Below are 20,089 nucleotides of genomic sequence, written 5' to 3' on the forward strand. Positions count from 1 at the left end.
GTCAGGGAGAAACTCAAAACTAAATGAAGCATATAACATCAGTTATTAAATCATTGTCCAAACAGTGCTTTTAGTTGAAAAAAATACTTTAATCAAGACTCCAACTAAATACTACGCATGAAATCCAAATGAAAGAAATACTTTTAGCAATCATCCCTGGCATCAGTATTACAGTAAAGTTATCCCTGTGATCTTATATTTTGTTGCATTTTAATACAATTTGCTCTTCTCCCCCAGAATAATGATGAAACAGTCATATTCAGGAATGTGATATTTAATTGCGTTCAATACTACAGCTATGTGTCTGTCATTGTTGTTGTAGTTCCTGTGGCCATTATGTTAACTGTAACTTTATCTACAAGAGCATTACCTACTTTGTGTTCAATTGCAGTGGCTGAGGAGTGGTTTCTACTGGTTGACATGCTCCCCGGAGCACTTAGGCGCTCTGGCAAATGCTCAAAGGAGCATTCGGCACCAGCTCTGCCATTTCCTATGACATGCTCCAGCGGTCTTATTTTATGCTATGTGTATTTGTAAAGTGCACTTTCACCCAGAAGGGTATCTTTGCACTGAGCAGGTGTGCGTGCCTAGTCCTGCTTATGGTAGGTTAGTCAATTGAAAAGCAAGGTCTTCAGCTTCTTGCAGACTTCAATAAGACAGTAGGAGGCTCTGCTATGGTGAGGGAGGCTGTACAATGCTTTAGGAGCGATTTACGTGAACACCTGTATTCCTGATCTGGTTCTGTGTATGCATGGGATGTGCACGAGTAGGAGTCCTGCTGTGTGGGGGCATCTGTGTAGTTAGTGGACGGAGATGCAAATGTTCAGGTAGGTGGGGCCTAAGTTGCGTAGTACCTTACATGTGTGTGTGAGAGTAGTTTTAAATGAGCACATTTGTGTATTGGGAGCCAGTGGCGCTCCCTGGTGTTTGGTGTGATGTCTGTTTAGGATGTGGAAGATGTCTGGCTGCTGAGTTCTGGATGTTTTGTAGTCTTCTAGTGAGTTGCTTGGTGTAGGAAAGTGGATTGTTAGTAGGTTGGGGAATTCACCTCCAGCTAGTAATTATACCACAATCACTCATAGGTCCAGTCAAATCTCAATAAGTTAATCCTTGCTCAACCCTTGGTTGCTTGCAAACGAGCTGTCAGGCTTAACTCAGGAAACAGGTACGTGTAAAGCATTTAATATCACAAAACAGTAAATAAGTAAAATACACAATACAATAAACACCAATTTATAAGAAAGAGAATATTTGTATCTTTAAAATTACACCAAGACAACAAAAATCCAATGTAGGGAAACGGAGATGTGATTTTCTAAATATTGAATAAAAAATCATGCATTCTAGCGTCAAAAAGCTTACGGCTTACGGCTATCTGGTCACACTGAACCAGGACAAAGTCAAACTTTTAGGCTGACTGCAATGGAGTGTGGCTCTGATAGGCCATGTACTAGGTCACAGTCAAAAGTTTGCCTTCGGACTTAGTATTTTTCTTAGTGCTTTTCTCTTATTGATGGGCTCATCAGCGGGTCCTGGAGCTTTGCTGGCCCCGAATTTCGATTCAACTATGCCGCAGCACAATGTCATGAGTCTCTGGAAGTCTTTGTCTTTGAAGGAGAAGAGCTCCGAAGCTTTCAACGGGACAAACCAGCACAGTCAAGCCTATTTGCGAGTTGACGGTGGCGTATTGACTCTTGATGTCGCGCCAGTCTCCTCCTGGAACTTTTCTGCAAAACATTGCACAAAGTTTCTTTCTTTGCAGATCTTGTAATTTATTGGTTTATTTGGGTAAATAAGTGTCCACTACCTCAGTCCAAGGCTTCAGAGTCTCTGGATTGCCTCTTGGGAACTTCGACTCAATTTCCCACAATTCACCTGCACAGTCAAGGAAAAATTCAATTTTAACTGGACAGCTGGGTGAACCTCTCTTAGGGCTTGTTGGTGACTTCTTCCAGCTATGTTGTACCTGTTGATGATCAGGGAGTCCACTCCTTTTTATTTTATAGGCAGGCACAGTACTTTCTTTGTAGAGCCTTTAGAGTACAGCAGGTGCAGCCCTTTTGAGTGCAAGCTTTCTGTGATCCAGTCCAAGGGTCCAGCAGGGCAGTCCATCTTCCTCTTTTATTCAAGGCAGTGTTCAGAGGAGCTCCGGCAGCTCTCCCATATGTATCCTCTGTTCTAATTTGACAAGAGGGGGGTCACTACAACCAATAGGGGTAAAGTTACCTCCCTGTGCTATGACCACTTGCTGCAAAGTATGCCATTTTTTTACCCAGAATTCACAGTCGTGCCAAAACTAAAAATGAAAAAAAGCACTCCTTGGTGTGTGTGCTTGGGCAACTCGGAAGTGGGGGGCTGGCCTGGGACCTGCACCATCTGTTCTCCTTTCTTTCAAGTCCTGCTTATCCCCCAGCCCTCTTCTTCTCCCTGGCATCACCAGGAAGGAAATCTTCTCCCACCAAATGGATGTAATGTTTCAGCCCCAGCCTCTTCTCATCTACTCAGGGAGCAGCTTGGCTCAGGCTGTCAAAGGCTGATCAATCGGAAGAGGCTACTGCAGTGCTCTTTTAGGTAATTACAGGATAGTAAGATCTAAAACTACTTTCCTGTAAAAGCTACATTAAATCCAACTTTAGCAAGTTGTTGGATGTAATGTGACCATTAATTTGATACTTTGAATGATAGTGCTAGATAGTGCTAATCAAAAGTTAGACTTTATTAAGTTTATTAAAACCTTCCCATATTAGCCTATAGGAAAAAACAACTTAGGCTGTTTTTCATTACCCGGGCATATAAAACATATTTTATATTATTCCTGCTTTTTATAACAATGCACTCTACACTTGAAAGCCCAGGTGAGTCACAGTTGTGCGGAGCTCATCAGAATACTAGGCATGCCGAGGTGCTTAAAAGGCCGGCCTGGCAACCCAGACTTGCTAGGCCCTGGAACATAAACCGACACCAGCGTGCTTAGTCATCTCTCATGCATGCACAGCCAAACTGAAGTGCAACCTCAAGGCCTTGGAATACATCTCATTGAACGCATAACAAAGGCAGCCTAGGTCTAGAATCCTAAATCACACATGCTGTCCTATGTTGAATTGCAACCTAAGAGCATGGAACATATCACTTGGAATGCATTGTGCTCACAGGCATGCTTATAACAAAGAGTGACTGATGCTGGCCTGCATGCATGGTGGCTTCTGGGTCAGTGAATTGAAAACTTTTTCATGCTTTAAGTATGTCTTCTCTCCAATGCCTTGCTGAAGTGGAAAAAGGAATACCTAGAGGATAATAGGTTTACCTGCCTGTTGTCTGAATCACAACGCTTCTTCGTATATGAAGTCATTGACTGCAGGTACCATTATGCATAATTCCACTGGAACAAAGGACACATTTTCAGGTAGGCTCTAACTTTGACAGAGTATGTATGCAATAAATCTTTTTTGCATAATTAATAAAAACCTTTACAATATGATACATAATAAGATACCTCTACAAAAACACATAAGATGACCCCTTTTTTTTTCAATGAGGTCAGATATAACTCATTTATAAAGATATTTGCATTACTAAACATAATGAATGTAAAATCTCGAAACAATGCAAACATTAATAAGCAGTAAGAACATTGAAGTGCATGGTGTCGATTTGTAAAAATTAAATTTTGAGACAAGCACTAATTACAATGCTTAGAAACCTTGACTAAGCCGGTTAGGGTAGGTATAAATGCGGTCAGGGTGAAGTTAAGGTGCAATTTATTCCTCTATTTGGGATTACACCAGATTGTTTTTTTGGCACGGTTGCCGGCAGTTGCGAGAATATAAGTACTGATGTGATAACTTCTCAAGTAGTTCCTGTCTCTCCGTCGGCAGCTAAATCCTTACTCCCGGTCTTCTTTTCAAATCTCCGTAGGAATTTATTCATGGCACAGTTCAAATTGATAATGGTTTAAAACAAGCGAGCACGGCCACCCTACAAGAGCTTATGCCCCGGATTCTCCACTTACTGCTCAGAAGCTCGCACTCAAATGTCTTATTTCATTTCTTTTCAAAGAAATCTGAAAAAATCCTACACTTCCCCTACTTCCATCTATCAAAGTGAAGCACATTGATCAGTTGTAAAGTCAGAGTTATAATGTATTGGAGCCTTAGCAAAATAGGTGGTTTGATTTCCTTTTCATCTCTATCTGATGCCACACTTCCAATACCATCTTCACTAGTAAGGCTAAATATGCATTGTGGGGAGTTGCGTTTTATTCAATCATGCTGGGTCCCATGGGGAGTACCAGACTACTACCTGGTCCACGAATAACTATTTCGTCTCAGTGTCCATGACAGGCCACTCCCTCTTTACTACAACCCTCTTGCTCAGAATAAATTGCTTGGAGAGGATTGAGGCTCCTACTATCTTGGACTCAACTAAGGTCCAAAATTGATTCAGATTTGTCCTACATTGCATCAGAAACTGGTATCTTTACTGTAGATGAGTTTCCTGAAAGAACATTATTCAATCTAGTGTAACTACATAATTCCTGTGCTTTGATGAGAAGTTAGGGTTTTTTACACTGTGTGAGTAGGTTGAATATATTTCAGATTACTGTTATCACTGTTGCATAAGGAAGCTCCTCAAAAACCTCTATCTCAACTTTCAAAATAATTAAGGTCACCTGGGCCACAACAATACCCTAAACAATCTAGCATACCCCTAAAGAGCTGACAAAATCCTATCTACTCTCCTGTCAAAAAAAGTAGAGTCCTTGAAAATAGCCATTTAGTTGTACCTAATTTAAAAAACAGAACTTTGCTGCTCTTCCAACACCAAGTCCCCTCGTTCTAATCCCCCGACATACATGGTTGTGCAGCAGACTCAGAGTATGACTCCTTCTACTCTTATTAGAATTGCCTCTCTGTCTTCTCTGTGGCATTATATGTTGCACACTATCTGTTTTTGGTCAATGACACTCTGCTGCTGTAGAAGAAGTATCTAAATGTGCAGAGCTCTTTTCTAGGTGCATGAGCCTTTCACCTTCTGGCAAGGCAAACCGTTTTCTCTCCCAGCCATTCCATGTAAACTACAGCGCCTTGGAAATAGGCATAATTCTTTGATTTACTTCATGTGCAATACCTGCATTATTGGATCACGCTTCCTCCATCTTTGAAGTGTGGGTCTTGAAAGATACTGGAAGCGGGTTATACAACTGTTACCTTACAGGAAGGGCATTGCTTGTCTGGTCCACCACACAATCCTCTCTATTTGTCTTGAGTCAGACAGCTTAACTAAGACATCTCTGGGTTTCTCGGTGGAATCTACAGAACAGTGTCCCACTTTAAGTGCCCTTGTTATTTCAGTGGCAAAGTTCAACTCCTTTTTAAGCTCTCTGTTAAATATCTTTGCACTCGTTTAGGTTGTGACCCCAAATATTATCTCTTCTTCAATTCGGTTGGACATGGGAGATTTTTAGAATTTATTAACATTGAAATTTGCAATACTTTGAAATAAAATGGAACCCAACGTAAGAGCCTGAATACACGTTTAAGATGTATTTTATTTACGTTTTTATGAGTATTTCTGTGCAATTTATTTCTATTGTCGTGACAGAGTGAGAAGCATTGTGAAGTTAATAGAAGCTGGCTAATAAAATGTTTGGAAATAAAAGAATGCAATATATTAATCTAGAATGGGTACAGGAGAGCTCTAAAAGTTACCAGGCAGCTCGGCATCAATTAAGGGCTGAGTGTGTGGGAATTTTCATAAGACAGTGTAGTCATTAATGTCAGCAGGGACAGTCGTTTATTGCTGTTTACTGCCCTCTACTCTCCGTCTAAAACTAGTGACATTTTTCCTTCCTCAGTATTTGTGTGTGAAAATCCCAAGTCAACATTCGACCCAGTAAATGAAAACGTGACTACGGCACGCTCACTTAAGGGACAGACCTGTCCTCCTAAGGGACAGAGATGAACAGGAGGAGAATGTCGTAAGGAGCAAGCATCAGTGCACAGAGTGGCATCGGTGTATTACAGAGCGGCCCCCTGATTAGCCATGGCTTCCATGAAGTTAGGAAGAGCCCCTTTCAGGTAGTATAGCCGAAGGATTCTAAGATCGATGCAAGAACATAGCAGGTGGGTCAAAGCAGTATTCTCATAGGGCGCTTTCTCTTTTCCAGCATGAAGACCTGCGCGAGGACATTTCTAATCTGGGCCTCCTTTTTTGCAGCATTATCACGTGAACAGCAGACCAGTAAGTTCTCCGATTATCCGCTGTATTTTAGTAATTACGGTCTTACTAAATACATAGAATTATGTGGTTGTGCTATTTTACGGTAAAATATCTGCATGTTACATTTAAAAGCAAGTTAAACGTCTTTGAAAGGTATACATCAACGGAATTAGGTGAGAGATGTACATTTCTACAAAACATGAGTGCTATATGGTTCATATACAGAAATTAGGAGATGCAACTTTTGTTCATTTTGCTTTTCTAGAAGAACGTTCTGTTCTTCTTCAAAGGTAATTATATACCCATGTGGGCGGTGAGGTTGGTGGTGAGGTTTGCCACAGAAATGTAATAAATTACAATGAAAGATCATGTGACCGGGTTAACAGGCGGCTATCTGTCCTAAAACTATCAAGTGCACACTGACTCAATTATCTCTGATCATAGAACTGTACTTCATCAAGAAACAAGGAGCCTTAGTGGCAGAGACACGAATATTTGAGCTTACAGGTTTAGCAGCATTATTTCTGCATCTTAGCTTTTTTATTAGCCAGAATGTAATTTATACACATTATTTATTTTTTACTATTTGCAGTTTAACTTGCAATATGTAAATTTTTTATCTTCTCCATAGACCTCTGTTGTGCCTAAAGCAAGCCTGTCTTCAGCCAGCCACGGTCTGGTCATGTGCAGGGTGGGAACTGCTGGTGTTGCCACTCTATTTGATTAATCCAACTCCACAGGCAATTTATATTCAATAGTTTTCTCCCCATTAAACTCTTTGAACTCTCTTTCTAAATTATGGCTTGTACCAGCCATTCATGAACTGAGTCTGGGCTGGTAAAATTTGTCCTGCCTTTCTCGCCTGCCACGCCCATTTCAGGCTCCAGCCTGGCCTAATGCTGTTCAGATGAAACTTTAAAAACTCATCTACTCTTAGAGCATTTCACTAGATGTCTTCAACAGATGTTCAGCTTTAATGCCAGGGAACCCCTCAGGTTAGCTGTTGCACTGTACACTTTCCGTCATCATCATATAAACCTGAGAACAGTCAATCGATTGGATGGTAAATGACTTGAAGTGGGGTTAAGATAGGCCATTTGGCCGAGCATCTGCTGTATGGATCCCTGTGCAGCCTACGGGTCCCCGGCTAGAATCTCAGGGGATAGACTGAGGCTTCCGTACTTTGAACTTCAATAAATTGAGAACAGGTCAATCTCACTGGGAAATAGTTCGGACAGTGCTTTAGCGGTTAGCTGAATATTGCTTGTGCTTATTACTATGTAAGATTTGTCTAAGTGAGGGATTGTATCAACAGATCTGAGACAGCAACAAGTGAGATACGTGCACTATAAAAAAAAGCTATAGCTAAATAAAAACAAAAATGAAATCGACTTTGAGAAGATGATAAAGCATGAGAAGACACCCGTTTTGTGTGGAACAAAACTGAATCTAGATGCAAATGTAATCCATGACTCCAGTGTTCAGACCTCCTGCATACCTGGAGCAGGAATCTGTATAGGGCAGCTCACTGATGCAGGGGCTAGTTTAAAATAATGTACAGTAGTTAGCTGAGTCGTTCCCAGGGATATATTTGAACATAATCCTTTCAGTTATTTTTTTATCTATACATAATATAATATTATAATAATAATAATGTTATGAACTTCCCACTATTCAGAATCTTTTTGCCTACAACATATATTTGTGGTATTGTTATAGGCAGCTGTCCGTTTCAAATAACATTAAACTTTAACATTAACAAAGTAAGCTTTGGGTCAGCCCCCCTTGTTCATGAAAGAACAGCTTTCATGTCTATTTCCGTTCCCTGCTCCCTATTCGATGGCATGCCTCCCTATTATTTTGTTAGTCCAGGCTCAGGAGTATTTGTTTTCCATGGTTTCTGATTGGATGAGTGTTATCCTTCCACTGCTTCCAGTGCTGACATGAGTGAACACTTTTTTTATCTGCTTGCACCCTGTGGGAGTGCATTGCTTAATTGCCTCTAACCTAACTTCCCTCCTTGTCCACCCATGCCCTATTTATGTGATTATCTCACAACAAAGGTGTATCCTTTACAGCTGCGGGACGGGCAGGTATTTAATTTTCCCTCTATATTGTCCCTTGAAATCCCCCCTTTCACAGCCCTACTGCCCCACCGCTGTTACCTGCACGGACCACGGCTGATCCTTTGTATATATATATTCTCTGAAAAACCATAGGTTTTACAGACGTTATAGTTAGTTATTAGCATTTAAAACACCTTAGAAATTCACTGAATAAACCATAGGTTTCCGGGACGTTATAGTTAGTTGGACATTTGACTCATCTAAAACCAGAGAAGTTTTTCAGTTATAGTTAGTTGAGCTAACTATAACTTGCGCGCCCGCAATGCAGTGCTGATTACGTCACATATTACATCACTCATGACATGGTCAGTGACATCACTGATGACATCACTGATGACATCATCCAGAGAATGTGTGTTTTCATATAAGTCTATACCAAGGTGTATTGAAGAATGAATGCATTTACAAGTGCCTAAAGGAATTATTTAGTAGGTGCGTGACTGAATGTATAAGTGAGTGATTGAACATGTCTTACTGAATGCATGGGTTAGTGACTAAACTGTGTGACAGTCTGTATTAGTCTCTCAGTTGGTGTGTAAGCATCTGCATGGGTTGCTGAATAGCTACATGAGTGTCTGTATGGGTTATTGATTTGTTGTCTGAGTATCTGTATGGGCCCCTGAGTGTCTGTGTGGGTGAGTGGGGGGGTGTATGAGTCTGTGCATAGATGTCTGAGTGGGTGATTCACTGGTTGTATGGATTAAAAAGTGTATCTGGGAAGGGCGGTATGGGTGAGTTAGTGTGTGTATGGGTGTATTGGTGAGTGAATGAATGTCTCAGTGGTATATCTGTAACTAACTACATATGTTTAAAGCACTATATGTGAGTGTTGGAGTATATAAATGAGTATACGTGAGACTAACTTATTTGAAGAGTGGGTGTATAAATAAGTGCCTGCTTCTATCAGTGATTGGATACAGTAAATATGTGTTAGTATCTATATAAATAAGTGATGTGGTATGTCTATAAATAACGGAGTTGGTGTGTATAACTGTATACATGAGTAAATGTGTATGTGATTGATTATTTGCATTACTGACTAGGTGTGTGAGTAACTCTATGGATGAGTGGCAGAGTGTGATTGCATGTATAGATGTATGAGTGTATATTATAGTCCTGTATTGATGAGTAACTACATGTATAAGGGACTGAATGTGCGTGTAGACCTAGGAAATAGAGAGTGGTATGTAGTATATGGCATTCTCGTGTGTATGGTTTCACAAATAGTAGTCTGCATTTTAGAATGGTTGTATCAAAGTTCATATTAGGGCAATAGTGTGTGCATCAGAGTATCACGTGGATGATGTCATCAGTGATGTCATCAGTGATGTAATTTGAGATATCACCAGAGATGTCATCAGTGATGTGACTGACCATGTCATGAGTGATGTAATATGTGACATCATCAGCAGGGCATTGCAGGCTCGCAAGTCATAGTTAGCTCAACTAACTATAACTGAAAAACTTCTCTGGTTTTAGATGAGTCAAATGTCCAACTAACTATAACGTCCCGGAAACCTATGGTTTATTCAGTGAATTTCTAAGGTGTTTTAAATGCTAATAACTAACTATAACGTCTGTAAAACCTATGGTTTTTTCAGTGAATTGCAAAGGTTTTTTATATGTTAATTTCATATTTTAATATTTATAAAACCTATATTTTTTTAATTGTTTTTTAAATATTTTGCAACTCAATTATCTTTTTTTTAAACTTTAAAAATTATGTAATGTATTTTATCTTCCCCCAAAAATATGTATATCTTTTTTTTGGGGGGGAGAAAACTACAGTCCTGTACCGCTAGTCTACTAAGCTCAATCAGCACGTGAATCCAATCCACCACATTTAAATGATGTGCATTCTGTATCCAACGTGTTTGTGGCACCGCGTCTCTCATAACAACATATACATATGAGGTCGCGCCAGCTGCTACTTTGGTATGTGATGGATACGCACTATCAAGCCACGCGTTACGTCATGTATGTATGGGGTCGTGCCCGCTGCGCTTTAGGAATGCGATGAGTGCAGACTACCACACCCTGTGTTACATCATAGACATACAGTGTTGCGCCACGTATGCCTATCCCTCATTTGTTTTTGTCTCAAAACTATATCTAAATAACTTCAAAGTGTATATGAGAGCAAGCGATAATCTAACATATTTTAAATATTTATATATTTCTAACTGTTTTAAACTTATATTTTAGCAAATATATTTTCTCAAAATCACGTCGGGTGCGGTCTCCTTGCACACTAGGTGCGCGATTGCCATGTGACCATAAAAAAAACATTTCAATAGTTCATAACAATTCCCATTTTAGTCAATCTCTGTACTGCATTTGATGAGACACGCCTCTTCTGCTTAGAGAGCATTTTTCTAAACTTTTTGTAATGTACACATATTTTACACAACATGCAACCATCATCTTCATCAATACTCATGGTCTGTAAAATAGCCTTCCACCTGTGATAGCCATACACCTAAAAGTTACATAACTGAGGTTTTCCCCACTACCAGAGGTAACATAGTTACATACACTGCCCAGAGCACAATGTTATGTAATACGGCCCAGGGGCAGTATCATGCATAGTTAATGAACATACAGACACATATATAGTGGAAGTGGGTATGGGCACGTGCACTCAACACCTTTTTATTACCAGGGTCACATATCCAGTGACGTCTGTGGTGGATGCATGTGGAGTCAGTGTAAACCATTCCTCAAGGAATAGTTGTTGCTATAATCTACTACAACAGTAATCATTGGATCACACACAGACATTCAATAATAAATTAATCAATAGTTTGTACTGCAGTAAGGTAGGGACAGGGACAGTAGATGTGAAATAATACAGAAACATATTTTATTGTAAAAGAAACACAACTTATGGTATACTGAGACACAATTAATAGATCAGAAATAATACACAAAAAGATTGTATCATAAAGGGTCCATCAGTTCTAGTGCACTTAGATAGCCACATCAAAATCATTCAGCATGTCAACAACAAGCGATGATGTGTGCTGTAGACGGGCAGGCCGTACTTTGAGTAATATCTGTTGCCATCAACAGAACATCATCAGCAATAGAAACTCAATCTAAATTGTGAACACTGCTGTCTACAGTGTAGGCCAGAGAAAGTGGTCAGCAAGGGCCCACAGCTACGTCAGTTGGAATTCAGCTACACAGTTTGTCATACGTGAAGCAACACAAAGCGTGTCTGGAGCCTGTAATAATACATATTCATGGTGTAGACAGAGCACACTGGAGCAATGTCTTTTCCTACAGAACTGCGTCATCTACAAGACCAACTTGATCTGAATTGTGAACACAGCTATCTGCAGTGTTAATTGTAGACAGTACTCACACAGACATTCATGAATACTTTCTCTCACTTCCTCTTCACAAAAGACAACAACATAAATTGCAGAAAATATGCAATAAATAAAACAAAACAATTCAAAGACCATTTCTGCTGTCTACTGTGTAGACTATTCAGTGTTCCTTTGCACTTACAAATTAAATTTGGTCATTGTAGTAAACCTATAAGTCATTTAAAAAAATGTCTTCAAGCAAGTATACTAAAAACATATTATGTATATTCCAATGGACGTTGTAGGTACTTGATTACTGGATTATATAATTAAACAATCACCCCTCGATCTGAATTTTGAACACTTCTGTCTGCATTGTAGGCCAAACTCACTATTCATTAACACCTGACAGCCATGTACAGTTCAATTCGAAAGCATGGACTTGGTTGCAGCAGATCAGAGGGTGTACACAGAAATAATGTCAAACTTCAACTTCTGACATCCTCAATCATACAATCACCATTCCACTGTTGGGACCTACAGTTGCTTGCACCTCGTCATAGGGGGAAACATCCTTTACAACAAAACTTTCATAACGTGGTACAATTACCACGCAGGTTTTACAACGCAAGCTGGAGGGCGCTGTAGGATAGGGAATAGTTTAATTTACTATCCAACACCTTCCCTACTATCCACGGGGACTGGAGTTGGAATAGTAAATTAAACTATTCATTATCCAGCGCCCCCCAACGCAAGTCGTTGTAACGACTTGCGTTGTAAAACCTGCGTGGTAACGGTACGCGTTGTTAAAGCACACGTTGTACCTTCATACATCCGTCATAGGGAGTACCTTCATCTCCACTCTCAGATGAAGTTCTAACCTCCTCCATTGTCGGATCAAGACACCGTTCCACTGTTGGGACCTAGAGTTTGATGCACCTTATTGGAGGGGATACCACAAATCATCACAAACTGTAACTTCTGACATCCTCAATCATAGAATCAAGACCCAGTTCCACTGTTCGGACCTGCTGTACCGTGGTGTAGTCCACCAACTACAGTCAACCAAGGCCATTAATCATGTGCAGCAGTTAACTACGGAAGCACAAATTCTGATGAACCTCAACAGAAGCACCTCTGCAAATTCACCTGTACGTTATGTCAGACATCGTCCATTGTGGGATCAAGACACCATTCCACTGTTATAACCTAGAGTTGGTTGCACCTGGTGGATGGGAGTTCCTTCATCTCCACTCTCACATGCAGTTCTAACATCCTCCATTGTGGGATCAAGACACTATTCCACTGTTGGAACCTACTGATCAGAGGGGGTACACAAAAATCATCACACACTTTAACTTCTGACATTCTTAATCACAGAATCAAGACACCGTTTCACTGTTCGGACTTGCTGTATCGCGCTGTACTCCACTGACTGGTGTCAACCAAGCACAATAATCATGTGCAACAGTTAGCTATGCAAGCACAGTGTCTGATGCACCTCAACGGAGGAAGTTCTATGAAAACCAAGCAACAAGTTATATTGGATATCTTCCATTCTGGGATCAAGACACCGTTCCACTATTAGGACCTAGAGCTGGTTGCACCTGGTCGAAGGTGGTACACAGAAATAAACACAGACTTTAACTTCTGACATCCTCAATCATACAATCATGACCCCGTTTCAGTATTCGGACCTGCTGTACCGCGGTGTAGTCCAGCAACTACACTCAACCAAGCCCAATAATCCTGTACAGCAGTTAGCTACGGAAGCACAGAGTGTAATGCACCTCAACAGAGAGAGTTCGATGAAAACCAAACAACATGTGATATCGTCCATCTTCCATTGTGAGATCAAGACACCGTTCCACCGTTGTGACCTAAAGTTGCTTGCACCTGGTCAGAGGTCGTACACAGAAATAATCACAGACTTTAACTTCTGACATCCTCAATCATACAATCAAGACTCCGTTTCAGTGTTCGGACCTGCTGCATCGCAGTTTACTCCACCGACTACAGTCAACCAAACCCAATAATCCTGTACAACAGTTACCTACGTAAGCACACACTGTGATGCACCTCAACAGAGGTAGTTCTGTGAAAAACTAGGAGCAAGTTATATCGGACATCATCCATTGTGGGATCAAGACACTGTTCCACTATTGGGACCTACAGTTGGTTGCACCCGGTCAAAAGGAGTACCTTCATCTCCACTCTAAGATTCATTCTAACATCGTCCATTGTAGGATCGTCAGAGGGGGTACACAGAAATGATCACACACTTTAACTTCTGACATCCTCAATCATAGAATTAAGACCCTGTTTCACTGCTCGGACCTGCTGTACCGCATTGCAATTTCAACTTCATGCATAGCAATGGCTGCTTCATTTTCCAGTATTGGTCGACCAAGAAGATTGTGACTACATGGACCACTAGTCTCACTATCTTGAGAACTTTCATTACTAATTTCAGCTGCAATAGTCTTTTCCTGTTCAACTTCATCATTCAAAATTTTTAAATATATAGCAAAAATTGTACATGCAATGCTACCTTTACATGTAACTTCGTAACAGTCAAAGTCTCCAAATAATTCACTTTCACTTCACCATGGCTTAAACAGTTGCAGAAGTGCTAAATAGTAATATTCTCCCTTATCTAACGTTTCCCAACAAACTTTCTTGTGGTTTATGAGATTACTCTTTGCATGTTTTACTAAACAACCATGACATCCAACTACTGCATATTTTCCTTCTTTTACATTCTCTTATCAAGCTGTAATGTTGAAGTACTTCATACAGACATAGCTGTTCCAGATGTACACTCCTTTTCAGTTAGTTCATGTCGAACATATTAGTTTTAAGATTGTCTGTACGGTCTGCTTCATTTACTGCTAATTCTTCAATTTCTTCAAATGATTTCAAGACTCCATTTTGTTTTCAGGCAAGATCTAAACTTAGCCAAATGATTCCTCGTGACTTTGAATTTAAACTTGAAGAGCACAATCAGTCTGAACATTCATACAATCCAATTTCTCGGTGGGAAAGCATTTTCAAAGTAAATCTGTACAGTTCTTCACTAAGGCTTTTCTCTTGTGTAATTTCTTCCCACAGTTCTTTCTACTCTATTTTTTCTCATTTTGTTATGTACGATATAACATAAAATGCAACAGCAATTAAGTTATCTGCAACATACTGAATGTCCATGTTCGCATTCCACATTTTTTAAAATGACTGGATTGGAAACATTGATAACTTTGACACTTCTCTTCTTTTTAACTTGTAGTTATTCTTTTGAGATTTCCGAGTCATTATGTGCCTTACAGAAGAAAAAAAAAGTTTACTCTTCCTTTACAAATGACTGGACAGGAGAAACCAAACTGACATCTGGTGTAATTTTTTCCTTTAAACTTGTATTTTATTCTGCAATACTTTCAACAACTGTGGCTTTGGAAACATAAAACCTGCTATCTCAAGCTTCTATCTCCTTCTTCTCTTGGTATCTCACATGTTACATACTATTCAATGAAAGATAATACTGTTTCACCAGAATCATTTCCAAATTTAGGTTCAACCTTGAACCATAGTAGCATATGTAAATGAGGTGCACCTCTTGCTTTATACTCCTTTCTCCAAAAGAAATCAGTAACCTCTCCAAGAGGTGCATTGTTTTTATTGCAGGCAAAAGACATTATACGTTGAAACCTATCATTACAATATCTACAAACATTTACAGGATCCAATGAACACAGTTCACCACGAGTCTTTAGTTCTACATTTTTTATATTGGAATTAGCTTGTCTTAGAAAGTCAAGCAAATCTTTCCACGCATACTCTGCACAGCTAAGTGTTACAAACCATGTTCTTGTACCTACGTTCCGTAACATACACTTGAGTTCTTCATGACGACAATACCAATACTCATTTGTTCCACGTTGACATGCCATCAAATTGATTAAGTATCCTTCTAAATTGTCATCTCTTTCTTGAACTTTCTCCACAAATTCTTTTGCAGAAAGAACTTATTGGTGAACTTTAGTTTTAAGTATGTGGTTCACTGCATACAACAGAGAAGACAGATCACTTTCAAACAAAAGGTGAAATATGTAAAAAATGCACTGTTGAAATCTAGGATCTTCAGAATATAATCTGAAATTTCAAGTGATCAAATTGAGAAAGTGGACAAGTCAAGGACAGAAGATATTTATGAACATTACCCAATATATCCTTTGCAATCAAAAGAAGTAATAGGAAGCAGCAGTGAGTTATTTGAAATGAAAAAAGCACAGTGAACTCCAATGAATGTATGGGAGTAAACCTTAGAAGGTCATTATTATCCAACGCTGTTTCCTACAGGAGAAGCTGGACGGTATAATGATCCACCTGTACTGATTGCAGCTTCAGAATATCGATCAACAACATTCATCTTCTAAACTTATTACCTTTTCACCCACATTTCCAGTTTTGTAATAAATATTGCTCTCTATAAGATATAAGGTAGCCTTTTCAACTTTATTAACACCCACAAAATCTTTCCATATTTTCCGACTTTTTGTTACTACACCATTTACTAGAATGACTACTGCCTAATTTTCCTCTTTCACTCCAGCAATAGTTTCAATATTTTTCTTAAAATCCAAAGGTAAGTACACCAGTCTTCCTTCAAACCTCTTTGCAAGTCTGTTGGTGATAGTTTACATGTTTTAGGCTCCATCCAAATTATAATTTGAAAATAATTATCACATTGAATTAGAACAGACTCATATGTATTCAATTCTGCCAGTTCCTCCAGAATAGCTACTAAATCTAACTTATTATGTACTGCTCTAAAAGGCATTTTGTTCTCTTCTAATTTGTTAAAATGATATTTACATATACGTTGATTACTACCTAACTCAAATTGACCTTCCACCAACAAGAAAATTGAAAATTCTACCCACTTACCATTGTTCTCCTTTTCACTTTTCAAATACAAATCAACATTCCTACTTTGACTTTTATAATCAGTACCTCGACAACAAACACAAACATAGTCTCGTATTTCACACCACACTACATTAAACTTTCCAATTTCTTCTTCAAACTGATCAGTGCTAATCACTTTCCCATCTCCTCCAATACCTGTAATTCTCAAACTTTCACTTTCTATGAACTGCTCCTCTGAACCAAAATATTGCATTTCAATATCATCACAATTTTTTTGAACAACTAATAAAGAAGCATATAAAAAACTTGTACTCAGTTCACTTAAAAATAATGCAGAACTTTTTACATAGTACACTTTCCTCACAAACTTCCGCATTTCTGAATAACATGCTGCTAACATCCTCAACTGATAAAAAACACTTTTACAAACTTTCCTTCAAAGACAAGCCAGAGAATGCCCATACTTCTCAGTATATTTTCTTACGTGACATAGATCTAGTCCTTGTAACAACTTAACATTCTGTTTAATGCTTTCTCTTCAAAATCACAATGAATAACTTCTGTTTTAAATTGAAAGTACCATCCTCTACATTTTCAATACGATGTTTCTCTTTCAATTCAAAAACATTTGTTTTATATTTGAAGTATTCTTTCATTGAATTCTGAACCACTCTAGATCGAAAAACTCTGATGATTTTCATGAACTGCTTTTGTCTCCGAGTAACAGATACTATTTCTTTATCATCTTTCCTTTTCCTGGTATTTGAAATTGAACTCTGCTTCACCTTACTTGAAAAATTCCTATTTTTCCTCTTGTGTGATCTTTTTTTCATCTTGTACTGATAGTAGAACAAAGTGTTTCTGTACTACTCCCATTTTTCCCAAATACAAACTTTTGCCTTTTGCACAAATATATATTTTTCTTCTCTTTTCTTTTTTTTTACTCCTTCTTGGCGTTTCCAAATTTTAATCCAAATGAAATAATTTTCAGAAAAAAATAGATTCAATTATTTTTCACATTTGTTCACTATGTTAAAATTATAATATACAATTACAAGCCCTCTACTAACGCCTTCCACACCCAGTGCTGCAACGTGAGTGAACACGACAGAGCAGCACTAACAGGACAATTAGTGCCATAGAACATACAACAAGTATTTATTTAATTATTTACAAACACCTTTACAATTTATATGTAACTGCACTACCTCATACTTTTCACCTCTCCGCTGCACCCCACCACCCCACACCACTCTCTCTGCAACCCACCACAGACAACTTTATAGATAGTATCTAAAAAAATGTAACCTATGTACTTAAGATGATATTATCAACCAAAAAGCACACACAAAAATTACCACTATTAGCCTACAATTTTATCTACAACTTTCCAAACATAACACTGCCCCCCCGGTTTTAAGTGTGGGGGGGGGGGGTGTCTGTGGATGTCTGAGCAACAGCACATTATTTTAGGTGGCCTCGAAACAGGTCTTTATGGGAGTCTACTTTCGGGCCTCGCAAACCTCATCCGTTTTTTTTTCTTTATTGCACTGCAGTGAGACTGCGAGAGCATGCACATTACTCACTACTTAGAAGTGCAGACATCATGCCAGGTGATTCGCATTGTAGGAGAAGGGAAATCCTTTAAAAAGACACTTTTTCTCTCAGAATTTCCCTTCTCTTTTTGCAACGCAGGAGCAACATCATCGTGGGATAATTAGCAAACACCCCACCTGGTGCGCATCGCCCATTGCCCCGGACTCTCTCAAACAGCTTCCTGAGCGCACAAACACAGCCGCACCCGAGTACTTCACAGGTCTTGAAAAGATCATATTTTGGTAAAGAAGACTCCCCGAAATTTCGCTCTGGTTGCGCCTCTGGAAACGACCACAAGCAAGCAACTCCAGCACGAACCTGCTCTGACCTTATACATTCTCTTGTTTTAGGGCTACTAAAACACACGCTTTGCCTGCCTCACTTAGTTCTCACACCCCCTCTTTAATATGAACATAAAAGCTTTCCGATTACTTTTATATTCCTATACTGTGCTTCACATGGAAATATAGAAATCAAGGTTCTCACCACCCCAAATTACCTCTCTGGCATACTTTCTCAAATGTAAGAAATACAGGTATTCAGTATCCGTCAGTCACGGTCACTTTTAAACAGTGTACCTATATACTGCTCGACAAAACTTTATGTTTCTAAATTAACGTCTTACACTTTAAAGCTTCTTTACATTTCTTTCGCTATATGTACCTTTCTTTAAAACACCGCCAGAGAAGAATCGTGAAGTATGCTCCACAAAGAGCAACTCAAAGCTTTGTTATTCTTTATAAAATAATCTACCTGTCAATGCTTTTCGCAAACCTTTTCGACCCCTTAAGAGGCTGGATGGATGAGTATAATACATCGTATTTAGGATTGGGGGCGGACGATGCATGAAAATAAGAACGTATTGTTGAATAAAAGGCGAGTGGATGCATGGCCAGATGCATCAATGCATATATACATAGATGGATGTATCAATGTATGAATGGAAGGATAAATGAATACAGGTACCAGTACTTAAGATAGACGAGTGGACTGATAGATGCTTAGGAATGGTTATGGGACAGATGTATCTATGGATATATAGGCGTATGCCTGCATGAATGACACAGTGCTTACAATAGGCAAATGGGCTCATAGATGCTTAAGATAAGTGCAGGAACAGATGTATGTAGGTATATAAGTAGGAATGTATGCATCAATTAAAAGATGTATATCAAATGGATGGTGCACCAAAATAAGAAATCCGCAGCAGTTATAGTAGTTAGAACAAGTTCCTTTATTATTGTAAATCTTTAAAAGGCCTCAGCCAACGCGTTTCGTTCCCTAGGAACTTCGTCAGGGCTATATTATTTTTTAGCAGTCTCCCATGAAGTAACCAAGGAAAGGCAGATCACAAAAAGACCATCCACGTTGTGGGCAAATACACCTCTAAATCTTCTAACTATTGAAAGTGACGTGGTCAGTCAGGAAGCAGAAAATCACAAATGCATCAAATATGCATAAAAGTGGTAACAGTCCAAGTGAGCGAAAAGAAATACTATTCCAAAGCAGTTAGTAATAGGATCAAGACTGCAGGTAGGTTGATCATTGGGCTCAATGGTTAGAGGTGGAGAAGTGTGGCTCAATGGTTAGAGCGGCAGACCCTGATGCAGAGGTCTAGCCAGGGACCAGGGTTCAATTCCCCGCCTCAGCGGGTCTTGGGCTCAAAAAATTCCACAAACCTAATAATTCTCGCCTCGGTGCCTATTCCAATCATGGAGTCCCACTCTGCAACTCTGGGCAATAGCTTGCTTAATCTCCACAACGGCCCCCACAATGCTAAGGATGCCTGGCCTCCACCTTGGGGGTGCCCAGGAGTGGACACCTCACAGGGAAAGCCAGGATGGGTTCCACAGCGGTATTCGTAAAAGCGCCTTGAGACCCTTGCGGGTCAGTAGTGCGCTATACAAGTAT

General features: G+C 39.4%; 1 protein-coding gene across 1 annotated transcript in view; it reads left to right on the forward strand.

Moving 5' to 3' along the window:
* The first annotated feature begins 6,042 nt into the window (after positions 1–6,042).
* Positions 6,043–20,089, forward strand: part of LOC144770636 (podocan-like) — a 77,027-nt gene continuing 62,980 nt past the window's right edge. The window contains exons 1-2 of the mRNA XM_078655334.1: positions 6,043–6,077; positions 6,167–6,240. Coding sequence (XP_078511460.1) covers positions 6,043–6,077; positions 6,167–6,240 — 109 coding nt within the window. The remainder of the gene's footprint in view (positions 6,078–6,166; positions 6,241–20,089) is intronic.

This window comes from Lissotriton helveticus, chromosome 1_1 (genome assembly GCF_964261635.1).
Source record: "Lissotriton helveticus chromosome 1_1, aLisHel1.1, whole genome shotgun sequence".
NCBI lineage: Eukaryota > Metazoa > Chordata > Amphibia > Caudata > Salamandridae > Lissotriton > Lissotriton helveticus.